A 27,427-nucleotide genomic window follows, 5' to 3' on the forward strand; every position below is an offset into this window, starting at 1 on the left:
GTAATATGCGTGCGGATGCGTGCTATATTACCAGGCAACATCCATAAAACATAATATGCATTACGTACATTATGTGTAGACGGTACGATGTAAAGGAAAAGCTACAAGTAACTGGCTGCTGCGTACACGTACGTGCACGAAGGATATACTTGACGGGGGGGACAACTGCGTATCTCCGCTGGAGTCGTCGCGCGCACGCATTACACACGCGCTCGCGATATATATATGCCTTATACATAAGCAGTTAAGCTCGAAGAAAATCCAGTCACATATTCAAGAGGATAGGCCAAGTATCTATGTCTCAGTCGCTGCCGCACTCGAGTTCTCTTAATATAACGAGCGAAATGCCAGGCGCGTATATGATGCACGCAGAACCATCTGCTGCTGCCGCCGCCTGTATAAAGCCCTGCGCATACTCTTGATGCAGAAGCTAACGCGCCATGCCGTTCTCTATGCACCCTGTGCGCGCCCTATATCTATACACAGACGTACTCTTGCTCTTAGTCCTATCTCTCTCTCTCTCTCTCACTCTAGCACTCGGCTCGCGTGTGCAGGCGCCTTTAATGAAATTACAAAAGTTTGAAGTTTATGGCAACAGATGCAACTACCACCGATATAAAATTGACTTTTTTAACTGCCAAGTTATGTACTGGATGCCGCTTCCGCCGCGCGCTCATCTGAATGCTCGGGAGATGGAGAATTTAAGATTTCACGCGCTAGTTCGAAAATCAATATGCTATCTGCAGCTCTCTCGCAGCCTCTCAGCTCGCGCTCGGCATTACCATCCGACTTTTTCCTGATCTACACGCGGTGTGTCTATGTGTATATATGTGCACGTTTTTTCGCATGAAATTTTAATGCAAGTTCGTCTATATCTATTTCGTCTCAATGGGATTTTTGACAAGGTTTATGAATATTATAAAAATACCCATATACATTGGCAGTATTCAGAATGGTATTGAGTAATGAAAAAAATTCCAATTCCAGCAATCGATTCGGCACTCGGAATGGTATATAATAGGCAGAAATAGCGACGGATTTCCGATTTAACAAAGCATGGGTGAAAGTTAAGCCGCGAGCCCACATGGTTCAATCGGTCTTTTTTTTAATGACAATACGAGCAATGCATGTGTACCTACGTATACATTTACAAGGTAGAACTGCACGCGCACATACTCGTACACACCTTATCGCGTGAACCACATCAAAGCATTACATTGCGTTGCATAAACGCCACCGTCGCAGCCACACCACGTCGTACGCCACTGTGTGATTCGCTCGGGTATAATCGTCGACCGCAAACTTTAACGACAATGGAATTTTGCTTTCTTTCTCTTTCGCTCTCTCTTTCACTTGTGCACTCGTTACTTCATCCCATCACTGATAAAAAGACTAGCAGTCGCTTTGGAATCTTTGCATTACATAATTTGTGTTTAATGTACTTTTATACTTGTTTGCTCTGAACAATAAAAACTCAAATTAAGCGTGTCGTTCCCTCTAGCTGGAATGTCTTTGAAGAGGATTATCGCGTCGCGTATCATTTCAACGACATACGTACGCTTTTTTGATCATTTAAATTTCATGTAGTAAAATTTGAGAACTTACATCTATTTTGCATACGAGCAATCTCGCAGATTCACGAAAAATATATCGTTAGCATATGCTACTACATGTGTGTGAGTGTATTTTTGTACGTGTGTGTGTGTGCATGTGTGCGGGGTCGCTGAGTTAGTAGTGCGGACGCAGGCTGAATAGTTAGCAGTGGAGCTACTCCCACGCTGTTAAAGTCCTTCCTTTATGTTATATTCAGCATGTAGCTAATGCTTTTACGGACATGTCAAAAACCGCACTCGCTCTCTCAAGTTCATTTATTTAATAGACTTTTTCTCTCGGTGCTTCCTTAACTTTCTGCTTGCCATTCGCTGTTTGTGAAAACTTCATTAGTTACTTGTACAAAAAATGGCACGTTTTCTCTTATGCTGGATTAGATTTTAAAAAGCTCCAGTGATTTTATTTATCCTGAAAATAGAATTGCAAAAAATCACCTTGCTAAATACCATTTGACAATTTGACAAATTAAAACTTGTCACAAACGCTACCCATACTTTTGATCGAGGAATATGAGTGCGCGCGGTATATGAAAGCGCGCGTTAGTGTGTGTAGGTCGCATTTGAAAAACAGCAGAGACAAAAGTTGCGCATAATCCCCATTACAAACAGGCCGAGCAGTTAAAAGAAAGAGCGTATATTACATCAGGAGTATAAAACACTTAAGCATAAATGCTCAATGCCCTGGAGTTGTTGAACGGAAATGCTCTTTCCGTTTTCATCTTTCGCGGGCTACAATTTGCCTCTTTTAAAGACTTAAGTAGGATCAAGGCTGACGAGGCTCGCTAGCTCCCTTTCTCTCTCTCTCCCACTCTCTCTCTCTCTCTCTCTCCTTCGCGTCGACTTTAAACGCTGCAACTTGCCGCTGCCACCGCCACTACCCCTCGCATTATATGAAATCTCTGGTCAAAGAGAAAAGAGTAGAGTACCTTTAACGTTTAAACGAAACGAGTTTAAAAAAAGATAAAAAGGCCCTCACGTGTGCCATCATCGAAAATCAAAGAGAAGCCTGCTTGCGGTTAAAAAAAAGGAATATGTGCATGCAAAGATAAGGAAAAGTAAAGGGTATCCCGCACGAAAATGAAATTTTGCTCCGTCTAACAGGCTTGCGTTAAGTCGTTACAGCCCCGGGTGTGACTATAGCAAGGGCAGAGAAACAAGGAAAAAAGATTAAACGCAAAGAACGACGAGAGTTGGGGAAAAAAACGACATACATAAGAGGCTGAAATTCCAGTGCTACACAACTTTTATGTATGTGTGTGTATGTGCGTGTATAAATGTATAAATATACACATACGAAGTGGCAGTAGTGGTGGCGGTGGTGGCGGTGGCGGTATATAATAGATATATGTCTATGGGAGGCCACAAGCTACTAGTAATAGTTGCTCTCTTAGGAGTAGGTAGCCGAGTGGCGGGCAGACTGCAGAGGTATATGCTTGCTGGAGAAGGAAAATTCGTCGTTAAGAAAGTCACTTTCGTGAGTGAGAGAGAAAGAGGGAAAGAGAAGAGAGCAAGCCTGCCTCGAATTGGCCGTTTAATATTCAACGTCGAGGTGCTTTAATATTCAGCACGAACCGACCTACATTCCGCAGCACATTCGCATCCCGACCTCTCCCGCGCGCTTACCCCCTACACAAGGACGCCCGCGCGTGAGAGACGCCACCGTTGCCTCGCTATTCTCATTCTTTCTTTTCTCTTTTTCTTGACTCGATCTATCGCAGCCGTCGTGCTTTGCATTTTCTTTAGTTTCCTTTTTCTTTTCTCCCTACTCCTCCTCTTCCTCCTTCTCCTCTCTCTCTCTCTCTCTCTCGCACGTTTTTTTGTTGTCTTCAGCTATTGTTCTGTGCGATGCCCGGAAAACTTTTTTCTTTGATACTGCTGCTCTTCTGCTCCTCTTCCTCTTTCCATTGATTCTTTATCGTCTTTTGCACGTTGTACGCCCAACATCTTTTTAATGCCTTGACACCACTCCACGTTTTGCTTTTATCATTCATGTTATTGTCCTGAAAAGTGACTTGCATATTCGACTATGCTTGATGAGTCTAGCTGATTAGCCATTTAATACCATTATTCCCTTTCGATTTTATTAATATCATTAAGAGCTACTCCCTCCTACAAACAATTGTCCATAGGTGATCAGAAATTCAAAAATAGAATATTTTTAGTCTAAATTAAAAGAGTTGAGAATAGAATAACGACCTAGAAGTATAACACTTAGTACATTTTTCAAGTTTGTACGTAATCGTCGTTACCTCCTGAAATCCTATGCTCGAACAATTGCGTTAGTTTATTTCACGTCTCTCGATGCAAGTGAGCTTTATGTACGTACTATGAGAATACAAAATGAAAACTTTAAAATCAATTATGTCTTTTACCATTACTCGTTATTCCTCTTTACCAACTCTGTAATGAAAAACTTAAGTCCGCAATACCTTTATTTCTTCATGTATTTTTTCGTATATTTTCAAGTCTAAAGCGGATTATACGATTAAATAGACTTAATAAGTAAATTAACGAAATCAGCTGTCATTTTTTTCTTTCTCATTTCTCGCTTCTTCTACTTACATTTATGTGTGACCTGAGCCTCTTGCGCATTTTTTTGAAAGACGAACTGTTTCTGTTACTTTCGCGAGCAAGCGAACTATAAATCTTGGGGGAAAATCTATAAATCGATAACCTCGTAGCTCAAAGTTCCTTTCGATAACACCTTAGCAAAAAAAAATGCAACTTGTGCGCCACAGCTTTAGAAGATTGAGTTATGAAAAAATTGAATTCTGAGCTAAATGCATTTTGTAAATATTGAAACATCAAGCTCGCAAACGTGAATTAAATGTACATCATGACCCAACAAAAAAAACAATATTAGATATACCATTTCTAACAGTTTTATCATCTATTTGAACGAACTATAATTGATTACTCTTGTCACGCAAGGTGTGACATGAAATCGGTTACTTTTCAAAACAATTAATATTGAAATTCGAAATCTGTGCACCAAGATAATAGACCCTCGATTAAAATTCATCAAGATGAAAATAATGCGTATAACATAACATAAGTTAGTTACTATCTAAAGCAACATTAAAATTTAGAAATCATTTTGCCCGAGTTTGCGGCTGGTATCAACGTTCCGAAAATGTGTACACCACCTGGATGCTATAGCTAAATTGGTTAACTCTGAATATTACGATACATAAACTAATTTTTGATAAATACAAAACACTTGAAAATGAAAATGAAGAAAAAATGTAACATTACTTTTGTATTATGACAATATCAATTAATAAAGTGAATAGTATAATAACTCGATCACTCATCATTACATGTAACTTGAAATTCTCTTCAGTCGAGTGAAAACGAACTATCAGTTACGCGTTTCATGACATTACACTCTCATGACTTTCTTTGTGTGTTACAGTTCAGCCTACTTCGGTGAGAGTAATCGACGAAAGTACGAAGCAAACTCTGGAAGATGGTCGAGTATTAGGTCCAGTAATCGAGGGTTCACCAATTGCCTTGAGATGTGAAAGCGGCAAAGGACGGCCAGTACCAATAGTCGAATGGTACAATGGCGACGTTCGACTCAAATGTAAGATCATATAAATTCTATCCTTTTCAATCAGCCCTTATAGCGATCCGTCAGCAAAGACTTTGTGTCTATTATTAGTCTAGACTTGCACCTTTTAAATAATCTTAATGTATTAAATCGAGAAAAAAGAATATTTTTTTTTTACTGTCAATTTAATATCTTTCAAAGAAACGAGCATAGTGCGCTTATAATTATGTCGGGCGTAAAAAGCAGCAAAAGTAATCTCGGAATTCCGCAATGACCAAGTATAAAAGGTCGAATTCATCCATTAGTTCTTGCAATAGAGCAAACCAGCCGTAGTTTTGACAGAAACTTAAAGCTAACATATCTCGATTTTGCCGTAGCTGAAAGTTCATTAGAGTTGGAAGAACACGAAATTGGCACAGGAAGTGGCACCCTGAATCTTGTGGTCGCTCGCAGTGAATTAGGCGCTACTTTTACTTGCAAAGTTAGCAGTTTGGCCCTCGCTGAACCATTGAAAATCGACATTAAATTGGACGTTCATGGTGAGTTGAAAATTTTCTTTTCAGTCTTTACAATGTCTCCAGAATATTTGGCGTGTAGCTTTTACGTTACATCCGAAAACCTTTCTGTGTGCGGTTATATTTTTTAAAAGTTTGAACCACTGTGTCGCGTGTTTTCTTTAATAAACCGAATCATTTCGACTCGTCTTTTCTAGCTGCGAAAATATAACACACTAATGCAACTAAAGCAGCGAGCAGCATTATAGCTGCATTATTAAGACTTAGTATCGCTTACCGTTTCTAAATAGACGAACGAATGAATAGATCATTAATACATGCTTTGAGCTCGTCCTGAGCTTTCGCGAACAGACTCTGGATCCTGAAAATACGGACGTGCAAATATGCCTTGTACATCAACGGGCTAAATCAGCGTAACGCCCGATGAGTCCCTAGTGGCCCTTAATGAGAGCAGCAGCATTGCCGGTAATATCGACTTGCTAGGTGCGTCTAGGTGAATGTGTACGGCTATGTTCCCGAGATCCACGTGTATTCGCGCATAGTCGACCATCGCATGCAGCGAGAGTAAAGCTCTAGAGAACCCAAGTTCCTTGCTCGGTGTGCACCTTTCATCAAACTTTCGAGTCTATGCGCGTGCTAAGCGCATTCTCCCCTACCGTTACCGGTTCTCTCTTTTTCTTATTCGTGTACACATGCAAAACACACCAAGAATACTGAACACACTGATACCTGCTTCGCCTAAAAAGATGATTTTCCCCACTGAGCTTTTCACACTCATCGGATATGTTCTTCAACATTTTATGCCTCCGTAATTATTAAGAGGATACTTTTTAAAAAATGCACTCAAATTAATAACTTCAAATGGAAGTTTTTGTTGAAAATGTTTAAATATGTTTTAAAAAGATGCTTTGAATTTCGTAACTCAAGAGCATATGCTTGACTGTAAAATTAATTTCGCTCAAAATGAAACTACAATTTGATACTATTATTTCCATGTATTCAAGTAATACATGATAAAGTAAATTCTGCTATTAACACTTATATTGCATTAACATGTATTTTAGGGAGATCGATTTCTAATAAACTATTTATTCCTTGAAAAACCATGGAATGCGAAGGGGATACTCATGCTAAGAGAGAATATTAAAAATTGTTATTTTTACTAGAAAAAGATATACGGAGTAAAACTACAGTAATCTTTGTTGAATCGTATAATAATGTACAGAATATAGTATGATAAAACTTATCATTTTCTGTATTCTTTATGAAAAAGCCTTCATGATTTCACTCTACACAACTTTTCCCAACAAACATAACAATGTTTACTATATGCCTACTCTCAGTGCACGAATAATAAATTATTGTATTATTTATTAATATTCTTGCAAAACAATTGCAATTAACTAGTATATAATCTATTCATCATCATTATTAATTATTATCAAATACATATTGAGTGATCCTCGTGAAGATGACAATTAAAAAACAATAAGTAAATTATTGGAATTATGGTCAAAACTTTTATCAGTACATCCAACGAAAAATCCTTGTTTTCTAATATATTTTGAGATAATGCTAATTTTTTTCTATCGCAGTGAATAATGAAATAATTATATTCACTTTTTTTTATAACGTTGAATATTGATTACTTGTAATAAAAAGTTAAAATAAAATGGTATTTATTCACAACATTTTTAATTTACTTCACTTTTTTATGGATACGATACCGAAGCCCGTGTAAAAAAATGTACACAATATTTAAATTTAAATTGGACAACGCAGACCAAAGTAATGCGAAAAATTTCAGTTATTAAACGTTGATCGATACATTAATTGAAAGACTGAAAAATTGTTGCATTACTATCAAGAGTGCTATAATAGAAATGGTCTCTGCACCATTTAGTGCTTAAAATCTAGTAATGATGTTTTTGCTTAAAATACATAGTAGCATATTGTGCATTTGTTTAATCATTCTTTTTTCGTTCACTACGATACATAGTGAACAACCTCTTGGGCTTCTCTCGAATTTTTTGATCTTCTTTTTCTCTTTCGTTTTCGTTTGTCTCCTGCACTCGAGATCCATACACACCCGTACACACCATTATCTTTTCTCTGTCTGTCTCCAGAGCACTTTGAATCATGTTTTTTAACCTCAAGCTCTTTGCTTCACCAGAAAAGTATTGTCACTTTCTGTGATAAATTGTCTTCAAAGTTTTATTTATTCGCAGGACTTTTATCCTTTTTTCATTTATAAATCATACATTATCGTCTTGTGATAAACATCTTCAGAAAATAAATTATTAAAAAGTTTACATTATTTAAATTTTTCATCATTGAAGAAAAATTATACGTTTTTAAAAAATAATTAATTATGTTCATGTAAAATTCAAAAATTTAGTAAAAATTTCAGATTTCTTTCTTCAGTGAAGAACTTCGTATCGGTGTCGGATATGATACCCAGTGTTTTTATAGAATGAAAAATGATTAAAATATGCTTTATTTTTAATTTTTTTACTGCTTTTTTTACGTGTGACCACACAATTAAAAAACTTTGGACTCGTTTTTCTCGAAACAATATTTATCGAAACTGCTGTACAGAAATCTTGGAAAATTAAATAGATATTGAGTGGTAATTTTTAATACAGCTTTAAAATACAATTTTCAAGGGAATATTTAGTTATTTTTCAATTGTATCATTTTATCCACGTTTTATAGGAGCCAAAAAAAATATCTGATCATTGAAAAAAGTTTTTTTCAATGTACTGAGTACAATAAATTTATCTGGAGAACGATAAATTATTGACTACATCAATTATCAATTTGAGAAATGCTCTATCTAGATTTGAATTGTATGATATTCTTGTTTGCACACATATTTTTTTCAATAAGATTATATTTTTTATCAAACATCATCAAAACAGCTTAAAACCTTACCGAGCACATTCCCAACCTGCGTTTTTCACGTACTTATTCAACGTTTAGCTCTTGAGTGATTGTTGACTTGAAAAAAATCTCGCTAAGGATCTTTTTTTTCAATACTCAAGTAAACGCTATCAAGATTTTTCCATCCTATTTGAGCGTTAAAAGCTCCAAAGTCGCGAAGGCTTTACACTGTGGTCCTTGAGCGTTGATAGAGCTTTTTAATGGGTCGTGGAGCTAGGATAGAGAAATGTATACTATACTTATATATCTGAGCTTGGATGTGTGTGTGTGTGGATCGAACGAAGGTGAGAGTAGTAGGAGAGGGACGTAATTCTGGATCTGGTAGATCGGAGAGTCGAATCAGGATAGGGTGTGGAGGAGAGGCTCACACAAAAAAAGCCGTAAATCTGTGCGAAGAAAAGGAAGGAGGGAGACAGAGAGAAAAAGAAGTTAATCAAATCTCAGCGCTTAAACGCCGGAGCAGTGTACGCCCGCGCGAGGAGGAAGAAGAGCGTGCCAAGCCCTCGCGGGATTCCTAAACCAAGACTATTTTCTGCTGCAGCTCGGAGATTCAACTTCGACCTACTTTTTTCTTTACTTGCGCCACCCATCTCTATCTTACGCGTCTCTCTTTTTCGCCTCTGCGTGTACGCTGTTTTCTTTTTCTCTTCTCGTGCGTATATATATTCTTGTAAATGTGTACACCTGCATCAGTTTCGCGGAGCGAGCGTCAGCGTTTCCATGCACATATCTACTCTGGTAATACTATTACGAGCTTGGCTCTTTTTCGCAAGCTTCCATTTTATTAGCTCATTATCCGTCGCTAGACAGAAAAAATTGATTTTACACCGAGTCTCGTGTTCTCTAATCCAGCAGAAGTCACGCGTACGTAAATTCTTAATAAAATTCGATTTTATCTCTGATGTGTATAGCAATGCTGTTGCTACGTAGTAAATTCAACGCTATACTAGGGAGTGATGCGCATCCGTCGAGTAAATTCGAAGCTCGCTCCATGATATCTCAAAGAAAGGCACTCGACAGTTCTGTTAAGCAAGAGAGAAAACTCGTTTCTTCTTTGAGAGAAGTCGAGCTGTCCCCGGTACATGCTCTCAGGCTCCCCGAAGCCAATCAACCCTACATGCATGCAGCAGGTAAGCGCATACACTTAACAGAATCATGGGCTTGACTGCAAAAGCTTAGCTTGTCGCGCATGCTGGCCCATATTCTCGCAGAATGGCTAGGAACACAGACCGCGTACTTGGTCATGTTTCGGCGCTTTATACAAGTGAATTTCGTCTCTCGGGTTGCATCAATTTATGTTTCAGTGGCAGCGCTACGGCTGCCCAACCGCAGAAAAACAACCGTTGGACGTACGAGCTTACGAGTCGAAATGAAAGCAAAAAAGTATTACGGGTCATAAGATAAATTTCGCGCCTCCATTCCCACGAGCTCTCACTGCTCGTGCGCGCTTGTAACAGTTTGCTCGCTCGCTCGCTTGCACGCACAGCTGTCGGGCTTTGCCAATCTAGCTCTCTATGCTCGCGCAGGGGATAATACATGCCTGCCAGGCTCGGTCTTGGGAAGCTGCATTCGGGCGCTCGCGAAGATATGCGAATGATTTGCGAGGGATATCATACGCCGTTCTCGCTGTTGCTTACAGTGCCGTCGCGTAACCGATTCGCCGAGGATTTTCCACAAAAGAGCTTATTCGTACGTTTTCTCCATCTGAATATTAAAGATAAAGTAAAAAAGGTTGGCTACGAGAGAGCTCGTAACGTAAGATGCCTGTGTATGAGTCTTAGCGCTCGTCTACAAAAGTTTCGAATGTGCATCAATCGGCGTTGAGGGTTTTTGGATTTAGACTGAAAGTTTTCAAATGTACAGGAAAGTTTGATGAGCTCGTAATTCCGTATTAAATTACTTTGAAAATTTTTTTGTGCTAATCAATTGGAGGAAATTGTGTTAACTGTGCCTAAGATATTCGATTTTTCTAATAAAAAAAAAATAATATCTTGAAGAAAAATTCTTGAAAAGTTTTTACCATGGCTTCGGTATACTTCTAATAAACATAAAATTGTTATAAATTTTTTTACTCGAGTATTTTCATGCACTATAACTATAAAACAAATTCGTATGATGAATTCAAATCACTTTGAAAAAATGTCTCACCTATAGTGGACTATTTTTTCAATATCAAATGCTTCCCGAGTAGAAAGGGTACTGCGAAACGCGAGTTTTTAATTTAAAAGACAAAAAAATGGACTAAGGCAATGATTTACAATTCAATGGCCATGCCGTTGGTACGACAAGCCCCCGCAAGCTATTCGCGCGTTTATCGTGTAGATATAGATTTTCCCACTTTTCGGATTAATGCAGAGTCAGGTAGATTAACGTATGATATATTACGCAGACAAAAAACGAGTGTCTCTCTTATTTTTTGTATTTTCGCGGATATCGTGAAAAACTTGGGATTACTCCGGACTTTTATGTACGCAAACTATTGGATGACTCCGCATTCGAGGCATAATCAAGTATTTAACTTTCCATCGCGACACGCTGTGTTAACTAGAAAGATTATTCTTCAGTGAAAATTAATTATGATTCGGGAGAATGCTTTAATGATGACTGCGTTTTTTCTCAATTTCATAGTTGCAAGAGTACTCGTATTCGAACTACCTTATAAACTGCAAATTTTTCAAATTTTCCTTGAAATTTCACTAGGAAATTTAACTGATGAAATGGTAAAAATGAAAGTAAGTTAGTCTCAGTGAGCTAAAAGTTGCATAACCTCGCAATGCTGGAACACTCTCGTCCATATACATATTCATGAGAAATATTTTATATTAGTTTCGTTATAAACTTTGAACGCTCGTACCTATATATTCGTCGAAATATTTAGTCAGTCATGCGATTCACAGATGCAACACGGACGAGTTGCCTCGCTAGTTTGACGTAACAAAAAGTCACGTTCGATTTATTCGTCAATTTTTTTTCGCTCGTGTTGAGCGAAAGAAAGCAAAAAAACGGGGATCGATTAAGAGCGAATTTGCTCTGAATGACGTTCCATTTTGCTCAAATACCTTAAATTCTAAGATGCATCGAGTACTATTGCAGTAATATTATATCCGCATCTACAATTCATAATTTTAATGTTGCAAACAATTTTATTTAGTTCCGTCTTTTTTTATTTGTACACTCGGCAACAAAATTATCGCAACAAAAAAATTCAGCGAAATTTTGTCGATTTTCAAATGCTTCTATCTTGGGCTAGATTTATCGTATCGACACGCTTTTTTTTTTAATTTCTTGGAAATTTTGTCCTCTTTAAATCCATATAAATTAAGATAAGATTTGAGTTAATGTTGAGTTACCAGTAGTATTTGAGCGTGACCCTAAAAATTACTGAAAAAAAATGACTGTTTGAACGTGTACCAGTACCACAGTGATTTTTTTATCGAAATCTAACATACACCATCGTAAAGTGCTCTTTTTAACGAGTAATTTAAAAAAAAAAAAGACCTCTCTACGATTTTTTTAACGCCCTGTAGGTCGATTTGAAGGTACGGTTTATGTACGCAAAATGCCCAGAAAATCGTCTTGATTTCAGGTAAACGGGGTATTTTACGTACTTTAAATGGTATCTTCAAATCGACCTCCAGGGCGTTAAAAAAATCGTAGAGAGGTCTTTTTTTTTTTAAATTACTCGTTAAAAAGAGCACTTTGCGATGGTGTATGTTAGATTTCGATAAAAAAATCACTGTGGTACTGGTACACGTTCAAACAGTCATTTTTTTTCAGTAATTTTTAGGGTCACGCTCAAAAACTACTGGTAACTCAACATTAACTCAAATCTTATCTTAATTTATATGGATTTAAAGAGGACAAAATTTCTAAGAAATTAAAAAAAAACGTGTCGATACGATAAATCTAGCCCAAGATAGAAGCATTTGAAAATCGACAAAATTTCGATGAATTTTTTTGTTGCGATAATTTTGTTGCCGAGTGTATTTTAAATAGCTTTCACTAACTTACTTGCATTTCCCACATTCAGATTACATTAATTCTTAAAAATTTCGAACAAATCACATTTTAAAAGCAAATTTTACTTTTTATATTAGCTTGAAATCGAATTGTTTGCTCCTTCCACTTTGACCGGGTACTTTTTCATTTCGGATCATTTGTGCAGATGATCTTGCTTGCGCACGAGGTCGGCAAAGCTCGTGTTCTTGTATCGGTTCAATTTTCGTACCCTTGGCGATCAGCGCGCGCGTATGTGTGTACTTTCCCTCTTTTAGAATTGCTCTCGAAGCACTGAAGGTCTTCATTGTTCACTCGAAGTTTTATCTTCACACACGATGGAGCAATATAAACAAGCAGAGTATAGGCCATTCGAGGGCAAAAAATTAATTGCCACTCGAAAAGTCGGATGTGTATAAATTTGAAGAGAAAAGCATAATAAAAATATCGTCATTACTTATCCATGCATATAGAGTAAATTTATTTGTCTGGAACTGGTGTAGTTTCCTCTCTGTTCAATTTCAACTTCACCATATATTACAAGCCTCCCTGTATGCATGCGTGCGTGGGCATGCGAGCGCGCGCCTGTACACGCGCCAGTGTATACGTATATGCGCGTCAGATACGACGTAGTAAAATAAAGCTTCACTCGCGCAATACACGCAGACTCGCGCGTACACAGTGGTTTAAAGCTCTATAATGTAGCAACAAAAGACAGAGCTCCTCGTATGAGGCAAGTTGTAAAAAAAAAATGTTCTCTATTCCCCTTCCTTCATGCTTGTCTTTGTGATATACGATACAGTGCGGCCGATGAAAATGGACATCAAAGGAGTAGTCGGCCACGCAATTCAGGGCTCAAAGGTTTTGTTGCAATGCGAGGTACAGGGTGCCAGACCGCCGGCTAATGTCACCTGGTACAATGGTACTGAGATCTTGCTGCAAAATAACAGCCGCCTCGATATGCACGAGACAAAGCTTACGGAAAACGTGAGTACTACAACTTTTTGCGCTTAAATTTACTTTGAAACCTTCTGGGCTTTCATTATATAATATTCCTTTAATTACACATGTTATTGCACAAATATTAATACACCGAGCACGAGCTTATTTGCTTTTCATGCAAAAATAGAGTAAACATTATGATTTAAAAGGTAAAAGAAGATTAAGAGTGTAATCGGTATTTTATTTGTAATTGAAAGCGGGTAAGCAAAAGAAAAAAGGCCGCATTGATCCAATAATAAGCGGAAGGCAGTGTTTACCGATATTTTCGTTGTTCATTATAGCATGCGTGCCCGTATAATTGTTTTAGTGAGAATGCACGTTACAATTAATTAGGATCTAGAAAACGAGAGAAACACGGAAAGAGCGAATCAGCTAGCGAGTAGTTTCAACCCAAGTTAGGTCAGACATTGGCAGCTTCATGGACTCATAAAAAATGCATTATTATTTGAACGCGCGGGGATTCCCTCGCACGCGCATCATAACTCAGCTATTTTGGTTCATTAAGAGCAGTGAAAAAAAAATACAATTACCTCTCGCGTCGAGTCTCGAAGGATTAATAAATTCCGGTAGCGCCGCTAGTAAACATGCGTAAACACGATTGGGTGCGTGTAACGTACGCGAAGCGTGATTTAAGTTTATGTGTTATGGCTGTGCTTTCGGATAATAGTACATGCAGCGTGGCAACTTTTCCATCGAGAATACGCGAGCAGGGGGCAAGTGCGTGTATACAAATCACTGCCAGACCGAAAATCAATTACTGCTGACTCGCGAGCACGCTGACTCTTATAACGCTCGTTTCTCGTTCTACGGCATAGTTTAACGAACGAATAATGCGCGCCCGGAGCTTTCAAATAGCGCCATCGGGCCGACTTTCCCCTCTCGTCTATATGGCGCGCATACAACAAATTTATGACGGCGACTATAAGGCCAAAACAATGCACCAGTGCACACGTATAGAATACTACTTTCGTCAGGTCAAAGAAGCGCCAGTGAGAAAACGAAAGAGACATAAGCGCGTAGCTTATTCGGGAGCGGGCAAAAACGGAGCAGTAAAAAAAAAGAGGAAGAGAGCAACCGTTAATTAGACTATTTAAATTTCTCATTACCTCAGCAGTTGCGAGGGAACAGTAGGAAGTGTGGACGGGCGAAAACAAGTTGAGTCCGTGCGAAAGAGCAAAACCCACCCGCGATGAGAAAGAGGGTATCGCAGGAGTTAGGCAAGCTGGCGAAAAATCAGCTACGCCGGAACAAAATGAATTTTTTTTCCCTCGTTTTTCGTCAAAATGTACGTGTGGGGCTGGCTGGCTGGCTGGCTGGCTAGCTGGCAGTGCAGAAGAGAGCAGTAAAGGTTCGAGCTGCGGGCAGCCGTACAAGTGTGGATCGTAGAGGCGAGCGAGATAACTGCAGCACGTGCACCGTAGCTCTATATATCTGTATGCAAGTGTGAGTGTCTATATAGGTTTGTATGTGCAGGCAGCAGCACTAGACTGTGCGGTTGCTTTATCAAGCTTACGTAAGCACGGGGCTGGGAGCTCTCTCCGCGCTGACGACTGTGATCTGCCTCTGTGTGGGCTCTCCGTGCGTGCGAGTTTGGAGTCTAGGCTCGCGCTAGTCGTTGCTGCTGCTGCTTCTGTTCTGCTCTTTCAAGTGTCAAGCTGACACGGGACGCTTCAATTATGGATTTGTAGTCGCACTTGGCTGCAAGAGTATTTGCTTACCACAGAATGAACGAGATAGCGAGAGACCCACGTACACAGAGAATGAATATATAATTAGATTTGTTTGCCAAGTATCTCATTAAGACTGGCCCTGCGCGGATCGCAGGTGCGCCATATCCCCCACCACCAGCCTTTATGATATCAAAGCTTAATGCGCACGAGTATTGACCCGTGATAGATGCAACAACATGCGGGTAAATTACAATGAACACCAGTTCATATTCATCGTATCATGACTCGCGCGCCAAGCGCAATCATAATATACAGTACGAGCCGTATAGTAATAGTGACGCTTTCGAGCTGCCAACAGCTGACTCGATATACACGCAAATAAATGAAAATTGAATCACTTGCTGCGCAATAACGAATTTCAATTATAAACAATAGCTATTGGCTCAAGTGCAGGGGAACAAGCCTGACGCTGCCCGAGCTCGGTCCACACAAACACATGCAAACATTTACTATACTGCATAGAGAGAGCTTTGCTTCTGTCTGAATATAATTTTAATCGAGTATTTTTACGCTTTACGAGCAACTGCATTATTCGTATCGCATTAAATTTACTGGATTTTCAGTTTATATTATTGAACGCATACGACGAATCTATGTATAGTAAGTGTTTAAAACTCTATTATAACGTAAAAAGCGTATGTTAAAAAAAAGTAAGTTGTTTAAGCAATTTCAACAGTTACAAGTAACAATTGAAATCTCGAAAAACAATTATATAAATATAAAAACGAGAAGAGAATAAAGTAAAAAAAGTTTAGTTCTAAAGAGCGAGAAACTGATATAAACACGCACTAGCAATAACGATAATGTGCATCTGTTCCTACTTGCGCGCAGTGTATCTCTTGAAGTAAAGAAATCGCGTAGAGATAAAAGAACGAGCTGCGCACCCTGCGATGATGTGGCATCTTGGGATGCGCGCACACACACACTCGCACTTATTCACGTATAGGCTAGAGCGAGAGTATGAGAGAGAGAGACTCATCCCTGCGCCAGCGCCATGTCCAGATAAGAAGGAAAACGAGCAGCAGCTGTGACTGCGCATACAGAGTAATGGGGTGAGATAATAGCTTGGAAAATGGAGAATGAGACAGACTCGAGATTCGCCCAAGATGCCAGGCACTAGCATGGCGACGACGATTCTTTTTCGCGCGCGAGAGAGAAACCTTTTTTTCTTGCGTGCGCCGCTGGTGCTCCTTTTTTCACAACCTGGACACTCTTCCTGGCTCGAGCTCGAGGAGAGAGAAAGAAAGAAAGAGAAAGCTAGACTAGCGACGCGTCACATTATGAGCACGTGTATATAATATATAGTAAAGCCGCAGCTCTACGCGAACGAGGAGGTAAATAGCGAGAGGGAGACTACTCCGGCACACTTATCTTGATCACCAGCTAGACTAGTGCTGCGTGTGAATTCAAGCGGTAGGACGCGCGCCTCGCAACGCTATTGTAGTAAAGCTCCTCGCCTACGTGAGGCTCTGCAAGTGTGTGTGTGTGTGTGCTGCGAGCTGCATTCGCCGAGCTTCATTCATAACGCAAGATATAATCTGTCTCGGGCTCGACTTTTCCTCTAATATACAATTCCACGATAATTATGCACACCGCTGCGAGCTCGCAGCACACATAATATGATGTGTACATTCAGCGAGCGAGTGTTTGTTGAGCGCGTGCTTTCATCGGAAATTAGCGCTATGAAAAAAACTTTTTCAACACCCGCCAGGGGGGAGATGACTCAACCTGCAGGCCGCCGAATCGTTACGACGACCAATCGATCGATTAGAATTTACCTACGTATCGGATTTACGTTTCTGCGGCTGCACTGCGCAGCGCCCAAGAGTTCGTTAAACATTGTGTATTAGTCAGTGGGTTTGTGTACGTGTGCCGCATGATATTCGCTACAGTATACAGTGAATGTGCATTTATTAATTATGCAAGCTCACTGCAGAGCCGTGGCTTGACAGTTTATTTCATTAAGCTCGCGCACACAACAGACCGAGAATGGAAAAAAGTATCGCCTTGATTATGCTCCGTTATCAGGGTGGAAAATTAATAATCACCCGGTGACGCTGCCGTCGGGAAGTTCATTGTTCGGCCAAGATCCTATCGAGCAAGAGCCTGAATGTGTTCGCCAGTCTATTAGATAATTTATGATTAATGAAAATTAAACGCTATAACATGTTATATTGACCCAGCTACGGTTGAGTATAGAAAGCAGTGAGAGAGAGAGAGAGAGAGCCAGTCGATCTTTAGAAGCCGTAATCGATACTCAATTCATCTTTAGCAAGAGCCAGTGAGAAAAGGCGAAAATAAAAGGAAAACTCGAAGCTATAGAAGAGAGAAATGTACCTGGGAGGCTGCAACGATACGCCACCGTCGACGTTGAGGTTATTATAGCACGGCTATAATCAGATAATCCATAATAATGGCGCTGAAACGGCGCTACAGACAAGAAGAAGACTAAGAGAGTTGAAAGTCTCTCGAGAAGCGATAAGGTGGCGCGAAGGTCGTGCTACCAGCAAAATCGATCATCTCACCTCCCCGGCTCGTTGCCGATATATCTGTAGAGCTGGGGGCGCGCGGAGCGGAGAAAAGCTAGAGAGAAAAAATCGCCCAAGACGAGCGTCTGCGAGTGAAATAAACCACCGTGGCACAAAAGAACGCGCGCCGAGATCCCGATGATGCACACGCGCGCGTGAGCAAACACCGAGCCAAGGTTTTGGCAGACACTAGAAAAAAGAGCGAGAGAGAAAACAAAAACGCCGCACGTGAAGTGAAGGGAGCAATTACAGTGCGGTGGATAGGAGCTAGTGAAAAAAAGACAGAAAAAAGTGGGTTAATTCAGCTCGCTCGCCTCATTAATCCTCCATCGTCAACGAACTGCTTTCTATGTAGACGCGCACACAGAGCCACACAGCCGCAATACCTACAGCTCACGGACCTCTCGCTAGCTATATACGCTCTTGAATCCGCTGATGCGGAAGAATTGTTATCGGCAGCCACCCATGGCATTTTTCCTCCTTTTCTGTATTTCGCTTTCTTTCTTGCGCGCCCCCGCTATTATATAAAAAAAATGTTCGAATTTAATTCTCTCTCTTTCTCTCCCACCTCGTTCCCGCAAAATTTTTACAAAATTTCAAGAGTTGCGTGTTATTACTAATACAAATATAGGTATACATCAGATTATAAAAAAAGCTTTTGTTCGGAATGACCTTATTTTTTTTCTTGATTTTTACTTTAACAGAGCGATGGAACGACGCAAACGAACAGCTTTCTCGCCTTTACGGCCTCGGAGTACGACAACGGGCGCAAGTTCAGCTGTGCGGCCTTAAATTCGGTCATGCTCAAGGAAGGCAGCAAGCCCATGAAGCAGACCGTCACCATCGAAGTTATGTGTGAGTACTTGTGTTTATTTCGTATAAATTTGCCCTTACTTTCTCCTCGACTTGTTTTTATCTGCCCATACCTCGAGCCATTATTAGGCTCTGTGCAGTCGAGGCCAGTACTCGGAGCAAGATAAACGTAGAAATCACGGGCTTTTGTATAGCTCTCGCTTATCTTTATTTAATTTTAACTGCCTCTTGGCTCAAACGAATTTCCACCCGTTGTCTTTTCGGTGCGCTCCGCTCACAGCTGTGCCCGGTTCTTTTTTTTTCTTTTTACTTTCTGTACAGCCCGCGCTGCTATTCTTCCTCGCCTCAGCTTGTGTCGTTAAATTACCAGTGCAGCGTACTGCATATCATAATATAGCCCTTTAATTTTGGAGCGGGGCCGTTATTATTCATTGCGCAAGTCTACGCGTTTTCACAGTCGGTCAAAGTAAAAATGTATCGTGTGTAGCCACTTTGATGTTATCTGCTCGCTAATTTGTGCAAATAGTTTTATACTCTAGTCGTTCGTATTCGTGTGCGCTTGTACGTAGCGTATAAAAAGGTAATTAGTATAGCTGCCTCATTCAGCGATTTCGGTTTAGCAAGGTATAAATGCAGCGCTTCCAATAATTCCTCGAGCCGAGAAGAGACAGCTGCAGTCGGTAATTCAACTTTTAAACTTTTGCAACTTTCAAGCGTCAAATAATGGATTGGACGGCTCAAAGCTGCGCGCGTGACTCCGCTCCGAATATGGTCACGGGACTCTAATAGCGTTGCACCCAAAAAAAAGCGCGCGCGTTATTTTTTTCCCGAGCTCGATAAAACGCGACGTAAGCTACACGTAACAGCGAAAAAGCTGCAAAGAGCCTCGACTAATCTACGAGCTATAGCAATGCGGTTACGCTGTCCTAGAGCTGAAGTTCATTGTCAGTCAACATGTAAATTGTTCGTCTCGCTCATCCGCCGTATATTATCATAGCCTTTTTTGCCCTCCGGGATACTTTTTACACGTCTGCCGGCTGCAATGCTTTAACTACTTTCCTATCTCGAATACGAAATAAAGGCTACTTCTTTATATTCATACGTTCAACGCTCAGCACTACTGGCTACGGCTGTACTATGACCCGACGATGTCTCATTAAATCGAATTTTCCTGCGCTTTCGCAATAAAACACGCTGCAAAAGGAGCAGTCATGCGCGTTAAATGTAAATTTTAGACTTCCAAATCGTATTTAAATATGAAGCTCTTGAATGAAGCCCTTGATTAATTAGCATTGCAATATTTTTCACAGATCCTCCAATTATACGAGTTAGCCCAAGTAATATCACCGTCAACGAAACCGATGACTTTCAACTGTTTTGCGATTACGAGGCGAATCCGGCCACGCTAATTAATGTAATATGGTGAGCCATTTTTTGCATTCTATTTACAACTTGAAATATATTCGCCTCCGAAAATAGTACGGATATGCAATAGTAACAAAAAAACAAGAGAAAAGAGCATACGACTTGTATTCTCATTGATAGAAACGTTGAAGGAAATTTAATGGTAAAAATGTCAACAATATGATGGATGCTTTTTGCAGGCAACGAGACTCGAAGAATATAATGGTAAGCGAGGGGCGCTACGAGGGAGGCACGACCGATATGACATCTTTACTAGTGAAAAATGCAAGCGCTGGTGATATTGGCAGATACACGTGCATCCTCGAAAACGATTTCGGCAGTTCGACTTCTCAAGATTTCATCGACGTTTCCGTATTGTGTGAGTGTCGCGAGTCGTGTATAGCGTGTAATGCGCGAGTTGTTTGGCAAAACGATACCTTATAGCGTATTTCTATTTGTCTACATGAAAAATATCTGTTTCCAATTGGCAGATCGGCCAGTCGTGGAAGTTACGATCGAGCCGAGCAGACCGATAAACGAAGAGTCGCGCATGAACGTCTCGCTGAGCTGCGACGTGCTCGGTGGCAGACCCGCCTACCTGACGGCCGTCCGATGGTACCTCGACGGTGATCTTCTCAAGGAGCTGCCCGACTGTGCGCGCAACAACTCGGTGCCCGAGGAGTTCTGCGATATCGATCCGAGCAAGCTGCTGCTCGAGTCCGTTGGACGCACCTTTCACGGCAATTACTCGTGCGAGGGTCGTAACGACGCTGGCTGGGGTCCAATGTCCGCCGATACGCCCGTTGTCGTCTACTGTGAGTATTATAAGCCGCCACGCGCTTTAGCCCCTCCTATCTGCCTCGACGGCACATTATCTGCACAACGTGATTATATACCAAATTGAGTGGTCCTACAAGACAGCCATGTGTCTCGTTGGCTGAACCAATTATTTATGAATCTGCGGTCAACGGACGCGAAAGAGCTCGACTTACCCGAAAGAATACTCGCGAGGCTTACGAGCTGGAGAAAATTAAAAAATTTCGCATTGCTCGCGCGTTCACGCTGAGAATTTCAAAAAGCTTTCATGAAACTGACAAAAATGTACTTTCACACATATATATGATATATATGAAGCCCAACTGCTTGCACAAGCGCACCGGAGTAACGCTACATCCTGGCGCATCAATAGAGTTTGTACATCTTTTGACTCTCGCGTGCCATTTTCCCCTGCTTTTTTCGCGCAGCAGCCGGTGGCCGATGTAACACACTGCCTACAGGGTAGGGGAATTTCATCTCTACTCTCTACTGCATAAGCGGATATGAAATGTTTTCTCAAACACACGCTGCGCTCATATACCTGCAAATGCAAGCAAAAAACATTAATGCGTATGTAGAGAAAAGTTGGAAAAAATATTCGGCGAATAGTATGAAACGCATACACTTTTATCACGGAAATTACCTTGCGGATGGTTCGCTAAGCATAAAAGTCGAGCTTATCTTGCGAGTTTGCACAAGCTGAAATGTGAATCATTACATCTGCGGTGTAATAGCGGTTTTTTTTCAATGCAAAGCCACATCATAATGTACAGCGATAAAAACGACATTTTCATATTTATTTGTATGAAAATCACCACACATGTGCTTGCGCGCTTATGTGTTGAAACAGATAAGCCGGGACCTGCATCAATATCGTACGAGCCTCGGAAGGTGGTGAAGAAGGGGCCATTGAACATAACTTGCTCGGTCAAGGATCCGGGTCGACCCGCCGCAACTGGTTTCAAGTGGTTTCGAGGCGCCGTGCGTCTGTCAGAAGAGAATCAGGCCGTTTACCGAGTCGACAAGGTTCGACTCGAGAATCGGGAAAATTTCACGTGCCTCGCTTACAATCAGGCCGGCGATGGCGACTCGGCCACCACCTTCATCAACGTGTCAGGTAAATACATTGAGACGCGAAAAACGTCAAAAGTTCTAATAACTTATTTACTTTTTTCATTGAACAGCGCCACCAGCCTTCATCAAGAAACCACCACAGCTCGTGGGTTTTGTGTACAATGCGACAAACGTGAGCCTGGGCTGCCACGTCGAGTGCTCGCCACTCTGTGATATCATTTGGATGAGGAATAACAAGACAATCGACTTTAGCCGCACACGTCAATTTTATCTTCAAAACAATCGTAGCCCGCCGAATCTTCGCACTGACGACTTTGAGAGCATCAACTCGTCGCTCGTGTGGAATTTGACCGCTTGGCCGCTCGGCCAACTCGACCGAGTGGCTGACAATGACGTGACCTTCACCTGTATGAGCAACTCCAATGGCATCGGACCGGGCGTTGTCAGCACAGTCAAAATTGAAATATACTGTGAGTATTTTAAATCCGTAAACGAATTAATTCGATATCAGTTTAGGAGATCTTAAAATGTGAGTTGAAATGAAAGAAAAAGAGAACACATTTATTGGTGCAGCAACTATTGTCTCGAATGACTCTTATGCATTATATTGAGTGATGAATGCATTTAAGTTGATGTCGCGTTAGTTCCAATCGGATAACAAGCCAAAGGTAGTGTACCGTCGAATTTATACAATCATACACTAATTCTACTTTATCCCTCTCATTTAACAAAAACAAATTTATTTTTTTTCGTGATAGAATGCCCGAAAGTTAAATTAAACTACTTGTCCTCTTGTTGAGGAATTGCTTTTTTGAAATAATAAAATTTTCAGTTTTTGGGAGTGCTGGTTAGAGTGCGCGAGTAGAAAGTAACTGCATTCAAGCTTTACGCGCTTCTTCTGTGCAATAACTCGGTTAAAAAAAAACGACGATTCTATTTCGTTGCGAAAAAAATTTTTATTCAAACAAGCAAACAAACTTCAGACGTGAATAGAGTAAGCGTAAGGGCAGAAGAGGTTACAACGGTAGTTCTGGCCAACCGGAGACGCCAAAAAAAATAGCAGATGAAACAATGAAAAGTCTCAAAATTACTTTTTTTTTTTTAAATAATTGTGCGAATTTCATAAAAGTGTCGTCCAGTCAAGTACTTTTTTCAACATTGTTTTAAAAAAATGTAGTTTTACAACATGTCATTATTATTATTATCATCATTATTATTTTATTTTATTTTTTTACTTTAGTTCCACCAGAAAGTCTTACAATTTCAAAAAAAATTATCAACGTGGCCGTTGACAATATTCCTGAGCCCATTATGTGCAACGCCACAGCCCGTCCAGATCCTCAGTACCGATGGTATCGCGAAGGAAAGTCAGAAATTATATCCGAGGGTCCGGTACTGCACTTTAAAACACCTTTTTCACGCAACAGCCGAGGAGCCTATATCTGCCAAGCGAACAACAAAATTGGTTCGGCAACTATATCCACTTACATAAACGTGCAATGTAAGTATAATCATTTTTACTAGCATTAGCAAGAAAAAATAAACATGACGAAAATTTATCTTTCTTGAACCATCAAACTCCTGACTAACAAGTAAAAAAAATATATGTAAACCCTGTAATGTTTTAATACTTCATCGGCTTCAAAGTAAACTATATATAATTTTGAAAGACAAAATATTTAACTTTCTAGTAATTTCATCATAAAACAATACATTTTTAAAAAGCCTCACTGAAAAGCTTCATGATTTTACAAGGATTATGCAGTGGTATTTTATTCAAAAGTTTGACGGCATTTTTAGCATAGACTTTATCGTATTCCATTATCCATTTTCGAGCTAAATTTTGTGTGTTGCTCCCTGATTTTTTTTCCACCTTGATAATTTATAATGCTCATTTTTTTTAAATATGCTGCAGATCTTGTATGAATTTGACGGACTTCATTTTCTCTAGTTTCGTACTTCAATAAATATTTACAACGAAACATTAAATCAAGTGACTGCTCAGTAAAAAAATTGATCTTTAATAAATGAAATATCAAAATATCACTGGATTTTCCCATATGGCATTTTGGCGAGAGCAAAAATTACAGCTTCGTTGCACAGAGCTTATCGTATCGGTGCAACGACGCTTTTGGATTTATGAACATTCCTCTTAAAATAAAATATCCTTCCGATCCGCTGCAATAGCATGAAAATCATATCAGCGGATTAAAGATAGAGCAGGTCGTGCACTCACACGTAGGCGCACTCGATGTATATATTCGACGTGTAATGTATAACACGAATGTATATAGTATATATGATATATACGTTGTCGAGTCTCGGTCTAATACTTTTTGATACGACTTGTCCGAGTGCAGACAAGCCCGAGTGCCAAGTTGATAAGGAGGTAATGGAGGGCAAGGATTACGTGGTGTGCAGCGCCGAGGGCAACCCCAGCGAGTACGGCTTCAAATGGTCGCTGAAAAGTGACAACGACACGATCGAGAGCGTACCGATCGTTCTGAGCGGCCGTAGCTATCTGCCGCTCGACGACTCAGTCTCGAATCCAAGGACCTACGTCTGCGTCGCCAACAACAGCATCGGCTTCTCCAATCCCTGCGAGCGTCACGTTCCTGGTGAGTGTAACTTTTGATACCTTATACAGCAGTCCGTATAATACGAGTATAAGCTCTGCTCGTGTGGCGTATGTGTCTCGTCAGGCCTCGCGTTCACATAGTACGACGTTGCGTCGTCGCTTTTACGACGAACGAGCCGAGCCAAGCGCCAAGCTTCGTTTTATTATCTTGCCAAGCGCAACTTGTCCAAGTGCAAGTTTCCTTCCTGCCAAGACGTTTAGCCAATGCCTATATAAAGTTAGATGCTTACGAAGCATGCGCTGTCTCATTGCTTTCGAATTTGCTCGTTATTGTTATGCGCTTACTCTCGTATAGGGCCCGCTGCAAATTTCAACGAGTCGGGCGAGAAAAGCTTTATTACTTGCTTGTTAATTTCATCGTAAACCTCGTAACAATACCAAGATTTTGAAATTCATCAAGTTTTCAAACAATGTCATAAAACTAGAATTTAAGTTTTCATCAAACATCTTCATCAAGTGAGCTTCATTTTTTTCCATTTTTTTTTTCTTAGCGCACCAAGGACTCGATAGTAAGTTTGGATCATTTTTCATTCATTGTAGGAATTATCTGACGAAGTCATACATTTTTTTTCTCTACTTATTAAATTCGATTTGTACACTTTATAAACTTCGTTTGATAATTGCATAATCATCCTTTGACCACAAACCATCGATATCCATCGCACAATAAACATTCATCAAGCATTTAAAAATTTTTTCTACATTTTTCAAAGTTATGTTTAATGAACATTTTTTTTTTAATTACAGCAAGTGTACCTTGGTGGTTGAAACTGGATAGCGATTTCCTAGTCATTCTCATCGCCACGACAGTTATCATCATTTTAGTGCTCATAGTCATCAGCGTAGTTATCTTCCTCATGTGCCGTCGAAAACACAGCAAATTAAAATGTAAGTCACGTAATATTTTAATCAGAAATTCGTTTTTTAAACACGATGTCCCCAGCAGTTATATAACTAGTATATTTTTGTAAAGTATACTGGAAGTAAGAGGATCAAATTATTAAAATGAGTATGAAAAAAGATAAATTTTATAAAAATTACAAAAGTAGCTTTCAGCAAAAATAAACCCCTGCATTTAGGCACCCCTCAACATTATTTTAACTCTACAACTCGAAATTTTATTTGTTTTATTTGAATAAACTGCTTTTGTGCATTTGCGCTCTAACTCCTGCAATGCAGACAATACCCGTGTGGTCGAGTTGGAAGAACGCGAACAGTAAGTATCAGACAGTAGTTGCAAGTAAAAAGTAAGCCATGGCACTTTTAGAAGTAAGAATTGCTGCACGTAGATTACGAGCTATAATTATATACCAGTTAACATATCATGCATTTAACCAAAACTACTATCTTTTGGTATTTCTATAATTCATATATATTCGTTATAAGTTGGATTGTAATTATCTGAAGCTGGATTTGGATTAATCTGGAACTGATTTTGATTGATATTCCTTCCGCTGCGCTGTTCAATTTGATTTTTTTCTTTCACTTTTCAGTCGAACTCGACTAGTTTAAAATTAATCGAGTCGATCCAAATATAATAAAGCAATTTTCAGGTTTCATAGCTCAAACAGACGAGTTATTAATGAGTTATGTCTAAATCTTTTTATACGGGAGGAATTCAACAATAATTTTTCAATCGAATGGTAACTACTTTGGGTTAACACTTAATAAAAGTCTTATTAAACATGGAATAAAATAATTTCGGTGTAAATGTCTTTCATCACATGCGTATATTCAACTGAGAAATCAGAATTCATACGTTCTTGTAGAATCGATTTGTCAAAATCAATAGAATTTTCTCATCAAAAATTGGTATATTCGTTCATACTCGGCAAATTTCAAAGAAATCAGGCACACAGTAATTTGCAAAAATTCTTTTCATTTCGATCGAACGTATACATAGAAAGAAAGAAAGAGAGAGATAAAGATAGAATGTAGATAGAACTAAATAAAATTAAAACATCTCTCTTGACTTTCATCATATATCTGCCGTATAGGTAAACACTCACTCTGAAGTCTTTTTAACTTAGTGCTTTATTTTTCATAATAAACGTATCTACAGGGCAATGACTTTGACTGCAGCAACGTAGTTTGACTACTGCAGTACTTGGAAATCTTGCGTATATACATACATATTGACTAAAGTCAAGCCAATACGCTGATATTCTTGGCCTTTATCCAGCTACTTTTTAATATTTAATTGTTTGACTGCATTGCGCGGAATTTCACAATCGATTCGCTCTGTACGCACGAGCGTGATCATGCCAAACTAACGTGGATTATAATTTTCCTGTTTATTCGAAATATGATGCTGCCTGCGCATAAATTTAATTAAATTAATTTGCCAACTTATGCATACAGTCAAACTTGGGTTACATTTTCTCTCTCTCTTTCTCTCTCCTTGTACAATTACTGCTCGAAAGCAACAGATTATGAGCATAACATATTATATTCAAGCTCACACGTTCGTAAATTATCTTTGCTTGGCGAAAAGCTATACACTTTTCGAACTCTGATGAACTCTTGTCGATAAATAATTTTCTTTTACACTTTATTAGAATCTGTGAATGTTTCTTTGACGTTGGACACTTTTTTGATATTTGAGTTTTTTCGAATAAAAATTTTTCAAAGCTCAATGAAAAGAATTTTGGTTTTATTTTTCATTTTTATTTTCACACAATTTCATTATGCAGTTGAAATTTTTAAAATTTATTTCGAGCTTAAGAATTTAAATTAATTTTTAAATCATACTGTAATGACGCAGTTGGATCTCTTTGTCTATTGGTCTAGGCAATGCCCACTAAC

At 39.5% G+C, this 27,427-nt stretch overlaps 1 protein-coding gene across 1 annotated transcript in view; it reads left to right on the plus strand.

Annotated features, from left to right (window-relative positions):
- LOC106648121 overlaps positions 1 to 27,427 on the plus strand; it is a 131,616-nt gene that overhangs the window by 78,888 nt on the left and 25,301 nt on the right. The window contains exons 4-17 of the mRNA XM_023458307.1: positions 5,026 to 5,196; positions 5,541 to 5,702; positions 13,420 to 13,604; positions 18,582 to 18,732; positions 20,001 to 20,112; positions 20,295 to 20,473; positions 20,586 to 20,909; positions 21,761 to 22,027; positions 22,095 to 22,454; positions 23,225 to 23,485; positions 24,345 to 24,602; positions 25,114 to 25,131; positions 25,370 to 25,510; positions 25,802 to 25,838. Coding sequence (XP_023314075.1) covers positions 5,026 to 5,196; positions 5,541 to 5,702; positions 13,420 to 13,604; positions 18,582 to 18,732; positions 20,001 to 20,112; positions 20,295 to 20,473; positions 20,586 to 20,909; positions 21,761 to 22,027; positions 22,095 to 22,454; positions 23,225 to 23,485; positions 24,345 to 24,602; positions 25,114 to 25,131; positions 25,370 to 25,510; positions 25,802 to 25,838 — 2,626 coding nt within the window. The remainder of the gene's footprint in view (positions 1 to 5,025; positions 5,197 to 5,540; positions 5,703 to 13,419; positions 13,605 to 18,581; positions 18,733 to 20,000; positions 20,113 to 20,294; positions 20,474 to 20,585; positions 20,910 to 21,760; positions 22,028 to 22,094; positions 22,455 to 23,224; positions 23,486 to 24,344; positions 24,603 to 25,113; positions 25,132 to 25,369; positions 25,511 to 25,801; positions 25,839 to 27,427) is intronic.

This window comes from Trichogramma pretiosum, unplaced genomic scaffold, assembly GCF_000599845.2.
Source record: "Trichogramma pretiosum strain Unisexual culture from Peru unplaced genomic scaffold, Tpre_2.0 scaffold48, whole genome shotgun sequence".
Taxonomy (NCBI): domain Eukaryota; kingdom Metazoa; phylum Arthropoda; class Insecta; order Hymenoptera; family Trichogrammatidae; genus Trichogramma; species Trichogramma pretiosum.